Raw genomic sequence first — 18,218 nt, 5'->3', positions numbered from 1 at the left:
CATACAACTACCTGAATTTTCTACCCAGTGTATAAAAGGTTTGGTGTATTAAAATTAATTGAGTAATAAGACATAATTGAAAGCATCAATTAAAAAGGGTAAATGTGTACATATTATTTCTGAGAATATAATAATATACTGATATCTTGATTTTGATTGAACAAATTCAATGAAAAATGATAATGATCAGGGACAAAACCAACAAACTACCTAATTTGAGTCATTGAACTTAATGAACAAATAAAATTGGAAATGATTATTCAGTTTATATAACCACTTCTAAGGATATATCAGGAACACAAGTAATAAAATGAGATTAAGCTATCAGTGGAATAATCATTTGAATTTTGAAGCTGCTAAAAACCAGAATATTGAAATTTAAAGCAATTTCCAAGGAATTAGATGTTTTGTCACATATATTAATGTTCAAAACTTTTCTAATTTAATCTATTTTTCTTTTTATTGAGAAAAATCTTCATACTATATATGTGATTATGTTTTCTCACCCCAAATAATCCTAGATCCTACCCACCCTTCAACTTGCCCAAATTCTTGTTCTCTCTTACTCTATTAAAAACTCAGAAAACAAATGAATACCAAGAAACACACATCCATACTCATAAACAAAAAGTGGAAACAAAAGTATTCAATCAAATGACCAATAATACTAAACATTACCAATCCAAACAAAATTAGACATAAACACTACACAGTCCCATCAAGTTCATTTTGAAATGAACCTTTATTGGAGAAGCTGACAATTAAGTACTGTTAATGTACCCAATATAGTCCAGGATATACTTTTATCCTTAGAGATAGGAGCATGTGTCTACTTCCACCTCTTAGTTCAGGAACCCATGTGACTTGTACTTCTGCATTGTATCTGTATGGCACTGTTACGTGGAGTCATCCATTAGTTCTTACTCTTACATTTATTGTCTCCTACATTGATTATTGAACCGTAAGGGGAAGAGTTTGAAAAAGACACCCCATCAACATATTTTGTCAGTTTACAAAGATACCTTAGAATCGAAAGTATCTGGCAAGAGCTCCTGCGTTGCAAATATTTTCCTCAATAAACCCTCACATGGACTAAAGAACATATGTGGTATTTACAGCTCCTTTTGTAAGTTCCTAATCACATACATCAGAGCTCTTCCAATATTTTAAAAGACATCACCTGCTAACATTTTAACACTGAGAGTTAAGTTTCACCATTAAAATACTGAGAGTATTAATATTAAAGCATAAGTCAAAAGAAAAATAATCTGCATTTATCTTATTAGAAATAAAAAAAGACATTCAAAGAGACCCAGATAAAATCTATCTATCTATCTATCTATCTATCTATCTATCTATCTATCTATCTATCTATCTATCTATCTATTTATGTTTTGGTTTTCAAGACAGGATTTCTTTGTATCTTTGGAGTCTCTCCTGGAACTAGCTCTTGTAGACCAGGTTGGCCTCAAACTCACAAAGATCCGTATGCCTCTGCCTCCTGAGTGCTGGGATTAAAGGCGTGCGCCACTACCAGCTGGCCTCATCATAGTTCTTAAATTGACGCGGCTGATGCCTCTTACTGTCATTGTATATCTTCATGTTTCAATGCTTTTTATCACAACCCACTTATCATTTAGGATTTTAATGAGACAGATAAGAAAATTGCTTTTATTATCATAAACAGAGCAAACCAATTTTAAATATTTCCATTAAAAATTAATGAAAGCAAATATGGTAGTCATCACTTAGCTTTCAGATTCGAAAATAGCTCCAATGAGAAATCCAGAGTTCAACTTGGCAACTATTAATGGGAGATGCTTTGCTTACAAACTAATACACTACTGATGTTGCAGACTTACAGTAGACTGGCATTAGATGATAGACTGAACATTCCAGTGGCTCCCCTTCTTCATGCTTGTAGAATGCTTTTTTTCATGTGAACCTCCTAAAACATGAGAATGAGATTCAGCACTTCTAACAACCAAAGTTGTGGGCACCATTTTTCATCTAAAATACTAAAATTAATGTGGGCAAAGACAACTTGGACATTAAATTTTTCTGAATGGATTGAAAATGGAATCAAAAGAAAGAAACTTGAAATAACAAATGATATTAAGTACTGAAAGACAGGATCAATGGTGAGATTAAGCATAAAGTTTATAAGTATCAATTTCTTCTGATGTTATGATGTAACCATATGCTTGTTAAAATCTGTAGGAGGACAACCCGACTCACAGCGTTTGTCAGTCCCCATTGTTTTTAGCTATCCATACTTCAGAAGCTAATACAGAGACAGAATTTTGGAAGAACATACCCCATCATCATGTCAGAAAGCTATATAGTATGCTGCCTCAGGAAAATGTAGGACAATGTTGATTCAGCTATCATAGCTTTGCATTACAAACTGATGTCAGATAATACAAGTAGTTCAGCTCTAGAGTAAATCAGCATATGAAAGGCCAAGTTGGTCAGCTATGAAAACCACACAAGTAACATCATATTGGAGGTAAGCCGGTATGAATTGCTTTCCTCCTCAAAACAATAATAAAAGAAGGAGTGTTTTTTCTGTTGGAGGATGGCCATTTGTTGGTTCCTGGCTACCTGGCTAGCTTAGTCCCAAAATTATTACACAGAAACTGTATTAATTAAATCACTGCTTGACCCATTAGCTCTAGCTTCTTATTGGCTAACTCATATTACTTTAATGCATTTCTATTAATCTGTATATTGGCATGCGACTGTAGCTTACCAGGTAAAGTCCCCAGTCAATGTCTCTGGCAGCTCTGTGTGACAATCCTTCTTTCTCCCAGCATTCAGTTTAGTTTTCCCCACATAGCTAAGTTTTGCCCTACTATAGGTCCAAAGCAGTTTTTTTATTCATTAATAGTAATCACAATATAGAGGTAAATCTCACATCACTTTTTACCACTTTTATTCAATATAGTGCTAGAATATCCTAAATGAAGAAATTATGTAGAGAAGAAATAACTCACTTCCAACTTGTTTTTGTTAGCATAATCTTATATATGAACCCTAACAATTACCAAACAAGCTGATAAATGAATGATCTAAAAAAATATAACATAACACAAATGTTGCATGGAGGCTGCTTAATGGTTCCTGGCTGCTCAGCCTCCAAAAATATTCACACAAAAACTATATTAATTAAATTACTGCATGGCCCATTAGCTCTAGCTTCTTATTGGCTAACTTATATTAATTTAACCAATTTCTATTAATCTGTGTATGGCCATAAAGTTCTAGCATCTATTGCCATTGGGGCTACATGGCATCTTTCCTGACTCTGTTCCACTCTCTCTCATGCTATAGGCCAAACCAGTTCTTTATTCATTAATCAATAAAAGCAACACATACACAGAAGGATCTCCTATACCATTTCCCCTTTTCTGTTTAAACAAAAAGGAGGCTTTAACTTTAACAAAGTAAAATTGCAAATAACAAAATAGTTATTAAGAAAGAATTACAGTTACAATATTTATAAATATTTTATCTTTTATCATAACTAAGGAAAACTGTTACAATAATTATAAATTCTTCAACTCTGTCAAAGATTCCAGAAAGATATAACATTACCTAAGTAAACAGGAAGTACCTTATAAGCAACTTCCAAAATTCTAGAATTGACAAAGACATCTTGCTGCCTGGACAGTCACCCAAAGTTCTTCTGTACCATTGAGGCATCCAATCTTCAGTCTACAGGCTTATAGTATCCAGCAGACTTTTCCAAGAAGTGGAAATTTCAAAGACAGTTCCCCCTATATTGCCAGTTTGTCAGTAACTTTTTTCTGTGTCCTGAATGTGTCTGGTAGATTCATTCATGAAGCTGGAACCCCCGAGGCCCTTCCTCACCTTTAGGAAAATCCAGCAGTCACTTTTCTGTGGGTCCCACATGTCCAGTCAAGCAGTCTAGGCAAGAGCAGTTTCTTGCCCAAATGGCTAACCAACTCAATAAGAAGCCTCTTCAAAGCCCATCTTCCTCTTGAAGTAGCTTGTGCTGCCAGGAGCAGATGTGTCTCATTGTCATGAAAAGTCCTAAGTTATTGAAACATTTTTTTTGAAACTAAATAACAAGGAATTTGTTTTAATAGTTTTTATGTGAAATGACTTCAGAATTTTAAAAATACTCTCTTTTATATATTATATGGTGACTGCAGTTTTCACTCCCTCCCCAGCTTCTTTCCCCACCTCCCTTCCCTCCCTGACCAATATCATTGGTCTCCCCGTAGAAAAGAGCAGACCTCCCAGAGGCATCAATGAAACATGGCATATGCCATATTCTGAAGGTCTCTGAAAAATTTGAAGAACACCTATCTATCTGAAATATATCTATATAAATCTAGAAAATCAAATTGACATGACTACAAATTATCTATTATAGATGAGTATCTATTAACTTATATTTCTTAATTATACATTACATTTTTAAATGAGCTACACAAACACAATACCTAAATTAAGATCAGAAATACATGTACATATAACAAAATTGACCTTAAATTTGTATCAATAAACCATCATCCATACCAATGCAAATTATCCATCTCTATAGTATATCCCTCTTTAAATGTAAAGAAGTATTTTCACACAATATTTGGGAATATGGGCTTAGTTCTATCCAAACTGCTTCCTGCTGTCTATTGGGTGAAGTATTTTCTTCATGGGGGTGTTCTTCAGGGGTTCTTGTTCCATCAAACCATACTGGTCTGGAAGCAATCCACAGGTTCTCATCTTCTATGGAAACAAGAGAACCTCCTTTCCAAAGCAAAATATCCTTAGATCCAAATTTGGAAGTCATGATACCTTTAGAATATATATGCTGGTTTAGCTTAGTAGCCTATACAATGAAATATCTCTCTGTGTTTAGCTCCTTTACAGTCAAAAATTCAAAGAAAAACACAATAATATACATAATCCAGAGTTTCTGTGTACATTCCACCTTTATATGGCTTGTTTTTACTCTCATACTTTTAATATTTATTTTATTATCATTACTCCTTTAATCTATGACTGTCTGTACTGTGTCTCTTTAAAGACTTTACCCAATTTAAAAGCCATTTGCTTTTTTTCAAACTCTCTATACTCTCTTTTCTTCTCTCTTTCAAGCCTACATACATTTATCCAAAACTGTGACCCATTTAGAGGTCTTTTATGCCTGAATCTGTCCTACTGTGTATCTGTAATTTTTTACTGTCCAGGAACACTTCTTAAAATGTTAAGTGCTTCTTAAAAACTTAAGCTGTGTCATTCCTTGGGGGAAATACCACATTTCCTATTTGCTCAGCCCAGTCCATCATGGCAGAGCCACTTGCTGCCTCTGAGAGCTGCCATGCACACCACCCCACTTCCAAGCACACAGCTGGTTCATGTTGCCACCAACAAGCCACAGCACATTGCTCACAAACCCCATCCAAATGTCCAGTCTTCTGAAAGAGCCAGAGATTGCACTAGCAGCATGGCCCATAAAGCCAGAGTTTTAAAATGGCATCGTTTTTTTTTTTGCTACAGCTGAGTCAGGAAAACCCTTTACAGGAGCAGTGGCATGCCAACAGCAAACAGCAAGAAACTATGTTAAACTTTGTGTTTTTGTTTCTAAAATTAACTTTTCCCAGGTTTTTAAGTGGATTTTAGAATGTTGGTGCCAGTTTATTGCATGGAGTTGTTTCCCAGCTGTTCAGCCTCCAAAAATAATCATGCAGAAACTATATTAATTAAATCACTGCTTGGCCCATAAATTTTAGCTTCTTATTGGCTAATTCTTATATTAATTTAACCCATTTCTATTATTCTGTGTATGTCCACATTGCTGTGGCTTACTGGCTAAAGTTCTGTTGTCTGTCCCCGATTGGGCTACATGGCATCTCTCCTGACTCTGTGGTAGCAGATACAATAATCAAGCAAACAATCCATAAATATCCAAAGATAAAGAAGTTAAGATATGTAGTAAATAATAAACCAAGGAGAGAAAATATCTCCATACACACAAAAAACAGTTAATTGACTGAAGAATAAATGAACAAATGTATATCCTTTACTCTTTAAGTGGAAGAATATTCATAATTAAAAGACTCAATCTACCTAAAGTTGTACATAGATTCAGTATAAACACTACCAATGTAACAATAAAATTTCTCAAAAAAAATGTATAAGCTCATCTGAAACAATCAATGGAAGTCTCCAGAGAGACAAAGCAATCTTTAGGAAAACAAAAATGCCATTAAAAGAAAATACACTCTTTAAAATGTCCTTCACAGATAAAGAACACTCATCAGTTCTCCTCCATTTTGTCACTCTCGCAGGGTATCTGGCATGCTTTATTTTGTGTAATTTCACTTTGAAATGTTCTTTTTTTCTGAATAACTGGGAACACACTATCAATATGTTTCACATCATTGCTTCATGTCTAATTCTTGTATCACAATGAATCTTAGTAATAGTCATCCTCATCGTCCAGGTTGCTTCCTTTGTAGATGTACCCTCTAGTCCTCATGGAGTGAAGATCGTAGACCTGTCTCAGACTACAGCCAAGATCTTGTTCAACAAACCTGACTCCCACGGAGGTGTGCCTATTCATCACTATCAAGTGGATGTCAAAGAAATGGCATCAGAAACCTGGAAAATAGTACGCTCCCATGGAGTTCAAAGTAAGTTACTTATTCAATATGTGTTAATTCATGAGCTCTGATATTTAATATTCCTCTATGATTTATTTCTCTTTTTTCTTTCCTTGCACTGGGGTTAGGAAATCATAGTCATTTCCTTATCTTACTTATAAATAACTTTTAATATATAGCTAAATATTTTGCTTTATTATTTTTTTTCAAAGAGTGAAGTTTTTGTCTTAAAGTTCTGTCATCAAATACAGTTTTTATGTGTCATGATAGCTACTTTCCATTGTATTAAATTCTGTTATTTAAGCTGTCCCCTTTAATAAGAATAAAATAACTAAATTGAATTGTTAAAATCATATTCTAGGAGAAAATTTAATTTTATTCCTTCATGAAAAGACAATTACTGACATGTTGTGTATGGAAGGTGAATATTCTTAAATGTGTCTTTAGATTTATTTATTCATATTTCCATAAATAGTTATGAATGTGATATTACAACAGCTACCTGACATAGGCACTTATAAAACTGTCTACGTAAGTTCATGAGTCTATTAAGTTTGTTTTCAGCTTGTGTTTTGAAAATACACAATTAAAATTGAAGTTTTTATTTCAAGTTGTGTCATTGAAGTAATTGAATTGTATATTTCTGAAAAGTTAAAGTCATACATATTATTCTTCTTAGTAATGGGAAATTCTGTTGTGATTTGAAAAGTGTCTTAATTTTTCATTATTTTCCAAATTACAGTAGGAACTAATAAGAAATTACAGATTTGTGAGTATGCAGGTTAGATTAACCTGAAATAAAAGTATGAACGTGTGAGGGCTGTGTAGTTTCCTTGTCAGGTCTTCAAGTCAACCTTAACCCTTTCAAGGTGTGCAAGTATAACAATGGAACTACACTGAGACAACAGAGCGAGCAGATCACAGTACGGGAAGAAAATGAAATTATTTCTTTTTGCCAGACTACAGTAACATGATATTTTACAATAAAAGTATCAAAGGTTTCATAGAGTCAACTATTGATAATTTACTTCATGCTTTGTATAACATTACAAGTAGGTGACTTAATATTGTTCCTTTAATTTTGGTGTGTTATTAGCTTAATAAGTAAGATGGGACCTTCATAGTATTTCTCCTATTGAGACATGCATCAAACTATATACATTGCATCCCACCTCCAAATTACATAGGGATAGTCAAGGTTGCTTGAAGCACAGCTCATGCCAAATTTAGTGGTGTTTTTTGCTGCCGTCATAGATCAAACCTGATAGATAAAACATTTTATCACTTGGCAAATGGGGGTTCCAATAAAATAATAATAATAATAATAATAATAATAATAATAATATTTTATTTATTTCAATATTCAATATCCAATAGTCATTACCTAGATGAAGCAAGAGTCCCTAGACATCCTTTGAGAGCCAGCAACTCACAGATTTTAATCTGCCAGGAACTCACAGATTATAAAGAATATCCTGAGGATAGTTTGACAGTTGGTTGTCCTCAGCCAAGTTTGTAGTGATATTTTCTTACAGATAATTCAAGACAGCTGTCCTACCGTCTTTTTTGAAATCTTCTTGCTCCTTATTTTACTCAAATTCAGCTTTCTGTGGGAAGATCATGACGAGTCATGCATCCTTGTGAGGCTATAGCAGCTTATAACAATTGCTGACAATATTCTGTTCAACTAGGAAACCTGAGGCCTCTGCGCTGAAGTATTCCTCTATAACTACCATTATATCATATTTAGTTTTTTCTTGTTATAAGGATCAGCACGGTTTAGGCATAAATATAAATAAATATAAATGGGCTCACAGACCAGCGTCTTTCCTTAATTTTCACAGTTTTAACTTTCTGTCAATAATGTAAAAGATTTAGCCTATGAAATCATTTAAAAAACACAGAAATACTTTGTGCCTTTCTTTGAAAGTTTTTTTTCCTCATTGTCTTTTCATTCATTTATTTATGAATGTTTAGTTGATACACTGTTTTTTATATTTGTAAATTGTTACATATTTTATATTGTTTATATCTATTTATAACTCTTTGTATCTAATTACTGACTTCTCTGTTCACGAATAAAACAGGTCTTGCTTGATTTTACTCTTGTAGAGCAGGGAAACATCACCATGCAGTTACTTTCATGCTTTAGTTTACCATCTTACCTAAGCCACTAATTACCCATGAGTCCCACCAGCTGAGTTATCACCTGATCCACAACTTTGCATACAATGTAGATGGAACCATCATATTTTTCCTCAGTATTTTTCTGGAATGTTACCATGCCAGCCATTGAGATGACAATCAACTAACTTTTAAAATATATTGACTTGTAAACAACTTGTGTATACATAGTGTAACTTTTAAAAAAAGTGGAAATTTTTTTTCCTGTAGGAAACATGTTACAAATGTTTCTAAATATTTCTGTTGGAGTTTTTTTCCCACGGAATTTGACATGTTCATTAATGTCATCTTTGTTCAACTCTTGTTTGGGTGGTCTTGTTTATTGCTGTTTTATTAGCAGTAGCAAGAGAATGGAAACTTCCTAAATGTCTGACAACCAATGAATAGATAATAGAGCGTGTGACACTTACACGGTATAAAATACCATTCAGATATAATGAAAACTGAATCATGAGCTTCACAGGTAAATATATGGAACCAGACAAGGAAGACTTTTGAAATTTCAAAATAACAAATGTATGGAAACTTATAGTTTCACTTCACAATTTAGGTAATTTTCACTGTTTTATAATCTCTATTTTAGTAGTTTCTTAACAGATATGATAGGAAACAAATTACTTATGGGTGGCATTAATGGTTAAACTTTGAAGGTTTCTATTCAAATTTATTTGATATGATAGATGCGCATAACATACTGGTATAAAACCATTTCCCAGTCTTGTGATATTGTTTATTATTTTTATGACATCCCTTTCTAAAGTCACCCTTTTCTTCCCTATGCAATGTTTGTTCTCTGGACAATAGAAGCCAGTTTTAGAGTTTGTATCTTCTATGCCATGCTACATCTCAATGACAGATTTGCTGTGTATAAGAAGATAAATTGAGTCAGGTATAGTAACTGGCAAAATCTTTACTGCTTTAGGGATAACTAATGTTATTTTATGTGGTTAATAATTGTCATATTTAACAAGCAATATCATCAGAATCCTAACATATGGGAAATGTTTGGTGCTACTAAAGAAATATTTCAACATACCTCTTTCCTTTATTTTCAAATATGTAACAAAATTTGAGTTCTTAGACTCTTGGAATAAAGTTATTTCTATTTGTAACTTTCAAATTCATTAAATAATAAATCTATTATGCAGACTGTGTCAAAAAATAAAGTTATACCAATTGAAATGCCACATTCATTTCAAGCAATATTCAGATATACAGAAGGAAAATACAGTAAAAGTGTCAGTGTAGGGAAGTATGAGATGAAAATATTGGTCACATAATTTTAATGCCAGTGATTAGCCTTAGTGAGTGGACCATCTAGCTTACCTTGATAGTGCATTGTTTGTCAGCACACTCTAAAAATACAGTCTCAAATTTCACATATGTTAAAAATTTAAGTAATTACCACTCTGTTGACTATTTGGTAATTATAATTGTAAAGATTATTTATGATTTTTTCTATTATACTGACTGCAATGGAGGTTTAAGGATTGTGATGTATTTTCAATATTCAGTTATGGACTTTATTTACATTGCAGTATCTTTCTTCATTAGAGTCATTATGCAAAATTTTGTATGTACTATTTGCAATCATCACTAGCAACAGTTTCAAAGCTGAAGTCCTGCTGAATTATCACATTGTACTTGATTTCTTTTTTGCTGCACTTTTTATGAAAACATAAGATTTGTCATAGCATGTGCAAATTATGTATTCTTCATCCATTTTCATGATTTTCTGAGAAACAGTGGCTGGGAAGAAGATGCAACCTTCATTTTTACAGAGCTACCCCTTAAGAGGTTAAATAGTCTCAATGAAAATGCAAATCAAAACAACTCTGAGATTCCATCTTACACCTGTAAGAATGGCCAAGATCAGAAACACTGAAGACAACTTATGCTGGAGAGGTTGTGGGGTAAAATGAACACTTCTGCATTGCTGGTGGCAATGCAAACTGGTACAGTCCCTTTGGATGTCAGTGTGGCAATTTCTCAGAGAATTAGGAAACAGCCTTTTTCAAGACCCAGTAATACCACTTTGGGGTATATATCTAAACGATGCTCAACCATGCCACAAGGACATGTGCTCAACTATATTCATAGGAACATTGTTGATCAGAGCCAGAATCTGAAAGCAACCTAAATGCTCTTTTACCAAAGAATGGATAAGGAAAATGTGGTACATTTACAAATGGATTACTACACAGTAGAAAAAAATCTTGAGTTTAGCAGGAAAAAGGATGGAAGTAGAGAACATTATTTTGAGTGAGGTAACCTAGACACAGAAAGACAATTTTCACATCTACTCCCTCATAGCTAATTTTTAAGCATAAAACAAAACCAGCCTACAAACCACAATCCCAGAGAACTTAGACAAAAATGAGGACCCTAAGAGAGACTTACATAGATCTAATCTACATAGGAAGTAGAAAGTAGAAAAAGACAAGATCTCCTGAGTAAATTGGGAGCATGGGGAACTTGGGGAAGGGATGAAGGGGGAAGGGAGAGGCAGGGAGGGGAGCAGAGAAAAATTTAGAACTCAACAAAAATCAATAAAAAGGAAAATGAAATAAAATAGAAAAGAAACTTAATTCAAAATATTTTATTAACTCTGTTGATTTTATAAACTATATTTTTGAAATTTTTCAACCCTAACCTTTTCAAAATTTACCCTACCTCCTACCTCTCAATTTGGAGTTCTCATTTCATTATATAGATATTTTGTTGCACATCAATGCCAATTTGTTCTCTGGATATATTTCTGGGTAGAAGTGAGGACTACCTACCAGTGGAAACACTTTAACAGAAAACCGACTTCCATTCCCCAGGAGTCATCAATTATGCATCGTTCTCTGTTTATAGTATGAGTTCATGAACTCCTTCCCATTCTGTACTGTGAAGATGAATTGTGAATGTTTTAGACTGGTACCCAAAGAAGCGTCATCATATAGGTATCATTTCTTCATGATTGTGGTTGTCTTTGGTGTCCAGAAGACATATTTCTCTCAGATCCTCCCCTATGTCTGACTCTTACGGTCCTTCTGCCTTTGGGGTCAGGAATGATGTAGTTTTTCTATTAATGGCTAAGAATTCTGCAATCACATATTTTCTGAGCTTTGACCAGTTGTGACTTCCTATATTACCTACCCCTTACTATGCAAAGAAACTCCACCAATTATTTCTGAGATCTGGACTAATCTAAGAAGTAGAGATGTATTTAGGGGTTGCTTTGATTCTACTGCCCTCTAACAAAGTCATAGTGAGTTTCATACCATAAGTGCTTGCCTACACTTGCAGTACCAGGCATGCTTTCTCCTATGGAGTCCTAAATAAAATAGCAGTTGGTTTACCTTCTTGTTATTCTTTAATTGATGGGGGTTACACAGATAATAATGAACATTATTTGGGGACTTCTTTTGAAGTTGAAAATGTATTATGAGATTAAAATGTCATTGTTGGTGCCTAGGTGTCCTAAAAATACATAAAAACTTTTTTGACTTGATTTAAATATGCACATAGAGATATAAACAGATTACAGGCAGAAAGCATATTTTGTTCTGTTTAATCACTATATTGTTGAATAAAGTTAAATTTTTAATATACTAATCATCAAGGACCTATAAGTAATGCTAAAGTCAGTAAGAGTACAAGATGCAATTTTTAAATCATATTAAATTACTTAAATATAATGTGTGTATGTTTGTGCACATTTGGTATTTATTTGTTTTAGCCTGACTCATATATATTCATACACGAAGTATAATCTCCTCTTTCTTACGTTGTTTTAGGCTCATTGACATGTGATTTGATTTTCTGACAAGCTTAACTATATTATATATAGGTGCAACTAATATATGTGAATATCTCTATGAAGTTCATATGATTGTACTCAGGATAATATGAATTTCAGTGGTCCAAGACTTCAGGAATATTACACTGTCCCATTTCTGTTTCCCAGAACAATAACTCTCAGTTCTTATTAAAACTTCCCTAAATTTCTTGCTATTCAAAAGGTTACTATTCTCCCTGAAAAGTTTAAATATTGTGATCTGTGAGCCTCAAAAAAATTGGATTTCCAGATAGTTTTTCTCAGTGTAGGGATTTGCCCTCATGTTCTTTTAGATGCAAGCAATTTTAAAACAGTGAGGTTTTCAGTAGAAAACACCTGTTCTGTGGCTGCTCAGCAGACATCAAGTATTCAAATTTCTTGATAAATAGAAAATGAATTATGTAACAGAAGTAGGTTGTACTTGCCCTTGTCATTAAGCAGGTGGTTAGTGCCATTATTTGCATTTTCATAGGCTTGATACACATTTTCCTCTTCTAGATACAGGAGGAAATCATCACACATTTGCCTTTGGATACCAATTAGTATTAGTAATTTATTCTACTTTGCATTTTATTAAGCTCCACTAACCACAAGTGAATTTCATGAAGGAGAATTTGAATCTTTTTATATATGCATTATAAATTGGCACAACAAATTAGATTGCATGATTTCTTCCCCAAACTCCACATAATCTTACACTCAATCGTTGTCTTTTTAAAAAGAACACTCTTGCCATTAGAGAGGAGAAAAGATTCTTCTCTCAGGAACATGACATCATCAAAATGTCCCAAATGAAAAACTATTATCTCATTACCCCTCATTTTTCAAAATTTAACCTCTGTATCTATCAGAAGTATAATTTGCAGACATAATTCTATGAACATAAAATACCAGACTTTAGTTGTTCTTTTATGAGCTTCAGAAGCATTATAGGAGCTTTGTAAGTGCAATAATTGCAGTTCTAATGAAATACTCATTTGGAAATAAGAAATGAATCTAGATGTCTTGACGTAAAATTTATTTACCTATAATTTATTATTTAAATATACTATTTACTGCTGTGCATGAACCATACATAATTAGGATTTTATATGGCTATTTACATAGAAGAATGTAGACAGATGTTTCTGTCGTGCCTGGTCCCACAGCTGTTCAATCCCAAAGAATCACACTGAGGCTTTTATTAATTACAAATTGTTAGGCACATTATCTAAAGCTTATTATTAATTAACTCTGATAGCTTATATTAATTAATAATTCTTGTCTATGTTTAGCAACTAGGCTCGGTACCTTTACTCAGTGAGGCATTCTCATCTTGCTTCCATTGTGTCTTTCTGGTGACTGACTCTACTTTTCCTCTTCCCAGAATTCTTCTAAGCTGGTTTCTCTACCTATACTTCCTGACTGGCTAGTGGCCAATCAGCATTTTATTAGACCAATACAAGTGAAAAGATCTTTACATTGCACAAGATCATTATCCCACAGCATTTCCTTTTTCAAAACAAAGCTCTGAATCTAATCTCCTTTGTTTAGCTTTTCCTGATCATTATCCATAACAACTTGGAACCAACACATTAAACAAAGACAAACATCCATACTCCATTTTTGGGGAATGTGGGCATAGTTTCTAAGCTACTTCTTGCTGATTGGGACACTGATATTCTTATGCGGACCCAAGAAAATTTAAGGATTTGGTCATGTCCTGAATGGAGTATTCTGTGAGGATGAATCATCTCAGCAAGCAGTCTGGAGGCTGTTCTGGATATAGAACACAGAGGAAACGGCAACAGAACATAGTGTATTTTGATATTATTTACCTTCTATTTCTATACTCACCTCTATTTTGCTTTGCTTGTCCATTCCTCACAGCACTGTGCTCTCATTTTCACCATCCCTGTGTGTATGCCTGAGTGTGTGTACTTGTGTGTATGTCTGTGTGCATGTATATATATGCCTCTATATTCAAACCTCCTTCTTTTCCTTATGTAAAGGCAGGTAGCTTGGGGAAATCAAGCAAATATAGCATATCAACTTGAAATAATATTAAGTATATCCTTATATTAAGAATGGATGAGGCATTCCAGTATGAGGAAAAATATCTCAAAAGCTGGCAAAAGCATCAGAGACAGTTTTCTGTCTCTACTGTGAGGTGTTCCACAACAACGCCAATCTACACAAACATGACATATATGCAGAGGACCTAGTACAAACCCATACAGGTTCCATGATTATTTAAGTATCTGTGATCCACTATGAGCCCTGGCTAGGTGATTCTGTGGACTGTTTGCTTTTAGTATCCTTGGGACCCTGTAGTTCATACAATCCTTTTTCTTCCTCTTTTGCAAGATTTCCCAACCTCCTCATGTTTGCCTGTCAGTCTCTGTAGTTGCTCCCATCAGTTGCGGATGAATCATTTCTTTGACAATGATTATGCTAGAATATGGTCTATGATTATAGCAGAGTATCACTAGGAATCATTTCATTTATTTTTTTTTGCCATTGTATTTGTATCTACCTTAGGTCTCTGGGCTCTCCAGTCTCTGAGTCTTAGTGTTCCAGGCATACCTTAGGTAGGTTTCTCTTGTACCATGCGTCTGAGGCTGGGTCCATCATTGATTGACCAGCAAAAGTTCTGCCCCACCTTTACCTTTACCCTCCAACATCTTGTAGGCAGGACAAAATATAGGTGGAAGGTTTTGTGACACTACTGATGTCCCAGTCTCTCCACTGGAAGCCTTGGTTTGGTAGAAGCTAGTGTTTTACCAATAAGTAAAAAGCTTATAGAAATATTTTATTTATTATCAAAAGATGTTAATTCATATATAAAGAAAGGAATGACTATTCTCAAAGACTAAAGTTAGCCTATTTCCCATCTCTCTCCAATAAAACATTCAACCACTCCATCATTCTCTGAAGATACAGACTCCTTCAAGGAGCTTCGATTTAATATCCAGAAAAAACGTCTCTTCAGGATTCTCACTCATAATAGCCTTTTTGTGTCTAGAAGATAGCTCCTACTGTAGATGGAGTTTAATATAGATGAATCATTTAGAACTAAGGAGCACTAAACCACTTATCAAAATTATGACGCTACTGTGAATCTTCTCAACAATTACCTTTTCCAAGAATTTTCTACTATAACCTCTGGTTTTTTATGCATAGCTTCCTAGTATGTACATACCAGAATAATTTAACCTTGCCTTTTCATCTTCCTATTCATTTTACTTCCTTTCATCATTGTGTTGCACTTGTTAAGTATTCAAACTCTGCATTTCATAAGAGTAGACAGAGTGAGCATCCTTGCTTAGGCATAACATAAGTCGGGATCCTTTTATTGTCAAACATTTTCTGTGATTTAGTTTTATGTAGCTTATATTGTGTTGAGATATGTTTCTTCTACTTCAAATTTCTTTTTTATTTTGTGAAAAAAGAATATTGGATATTGTAAAGAATCTTTTCTGCAGTTATTGAGATCATGAAATTTTTGAGTCTATTTGATGCTTTTTGTTTACTGATTTATGCTGCTGAATCATGTTTGTATCTCTTCAATGAACCCAACTTGATCTTTGAGAATGACCTTTTTGATAGGTTCTTCAATACAATTTGCAAGTGTTAATTGAGAATCTTTGGCTATCTCTTTTTTGTGACATTTTTTTTCTGGTTTTAATAGCAGATTAATTATATTTATATAATATGAAAAAATAGTTTTTCTTTTGTTACTTTTACATAAAAATTTAGAGAAGTTATAGAATTGCTTCTTTCAAACTCAACTTGCTTTTAACTGCGACTATATCTAGACTTTGTTATTTCATGCTTGCAATATTTTATAGCTGCTTTAATCTCATTGATTATTTTAAATAAATTAAAGTTATTTATACCTTCTTGGGTTATTTTGATGTGGCATATGTAGTAGAATTTCCTTGAATTTTCATAGGTTTTCCAATGTATTCAATGATAATTTTCAGTGTATCATAATTACTTTCTGAATGAATTGGGTTTTTAATCGCTTCCTTTTATCTCAAATTTTATTGTTTCTTTTTTCTTTGCACTATTTTATATAAAAATTTGTTAATCATATTGACTTTTCAAATAAACAATTCTTTGTTTTCACTGATTTCTTATTCTTTTCATTTCCATCTTATTTATTGCTGTTCTGATTTTTATTATTTTCTGTTTACTGATCAGTTTTTGGCTTTGGATTTTTCATTTTTATCATATTTTAATACCCATGTTGCATCATTCACATAAGATTGCCTTTTAAATTAGTCATTTCAGCTATAAACATACGTATTAGTGTTGTTTCCATTTATCCCTAGTTCTCGTATATAAAAATTTAATTAAAATTTGTTCTTAAAAATTTAACATTCTTTTCTGATGTCTTCAATTACCTATTTGTCATCCACAAGGATACTGTTCTTTGTTTATACTAGTGTATAAACATAAGGATTTAACTTAAGTAAGTTTAATACTATGATAATTTGTCAAAATGACATTCATTGGGTCCTCCTTTGGTACCTATTAGCTCCTCAACTTTGCAATGTTTAACCGATTTATTATACTAGGCATGTGTTTCTTCCTTCTCTGTTGGTCATGAATCCATTCAGAAAGCAGTTAGTTCCCTTCTCTATGGTAACTTGTAACATCCACAGGTGGACAAGACCATTGATGACTCTTCCCCTGCAGGCTGTGCAGGGTCCTCTTGGGCTGTGAACACTAGATGGCTGTGAGAAAGCAATCACTGCACTGTAACAAAAGTGTGCAGGATCATTAGCAATATGCTATTACCATCAGTTTTTAGATCAACCAGCAAAAACAATTACCATAACCTGGCTTTTAGGGGCTTTCTGGGTCTTACTGTGCAAAAATACAAATGGATAAATCCCACAGCTGGCACTGGGATATTTATTGTGTAACTCTCAGCTTCATAGAAGATCGTTATCCATCCATGGGTTCCTTTCTTCAAACATTTTTTTAGGTTTAAAGCTTATAAAATATTGCTTTTCCATATTTTTTCCATACCTTTAGTTTTGAATACTCCCTACTCTGTCTTCCTCCTTTTTATTCTTCCTTGTACCTCTCTTTCTGATTAGACTTTCTCATGTCCTCTATATTTTTATACCTAATGCATTCTGAAAACTCATGTTTCTTAAGGTCCTTCCATCTGTTCTCTCTTGTGCATCCTGTTTAGGTATTCTTACTCATTATTGATATTATAAACTTTATTGACTCAAAGATAAACATATTACTCATATTACCCAAGATGGATAACATAATATTTGTGATTCTGGCCTCGGTTAAAGGATTCACTATAAATTTCAGTTACATCCATTTCCACACATATATCATAATCTCATTTCTGAAGTTTTGTAAAATTCCATGGTGTATATGTAAAAGATATGCATTCTCCATTCACCCACGAAGGGCATCTAAGCTGGTTTCATAACGTGTATTATGAGCTGAAATGTACATTTATATGTAGATATCTCTGTTGTAGATCATAATCTCTTGTGTTTATGAGAAATTTGAAGTACAACTGGATTGTTTAAAAACTATGTCTTTAGCTTTTTGTAAAA

The 18,218-nt window shown here is 33.5% G+C and overlaps 1 protein-coding gene across 1 annotated transcript in view; it reads left to right on the top strand.

The window, feature by feature from the left end:
* Ncam2 (neural cell adhesion molecule 2) overlaps positions 1–18,218 on the top strand; it is a 364,630-nt gene that overhangs the window by 316,066 nt on the left and 30,346 nt on the right. The window contains exon 12 of the mRNA XM_026786021.1: positions 6,492–6,665. Coding sequence (XP_026641822.1) covers positions 6,492–6,665 — 174 coding nt within the window. The remainder of the gene's footprint in view (positions 1–6,491; positions 6,666–18,218) is intronic.

Source organism: Microtus ochrogaster, linkage group LG3 (assembly GCF_000317375.1).
Source record: "Microtus ochrogaster isolate Prairie Vole_2 linkage group LG3, MicOch1.0, whole genome shotgun sequence".
Classification (NCBI taxonomy): Eukaryota; Metazoa; Chordata; class Mammalia; order Rodentia; family Cricetidae; genus Microtus; species Microtus ochrogaster.
Note: the sequence above shows the minus strand (reverse complement) of the source record. Positions and strands in the feature narration are given on the sequence as shown.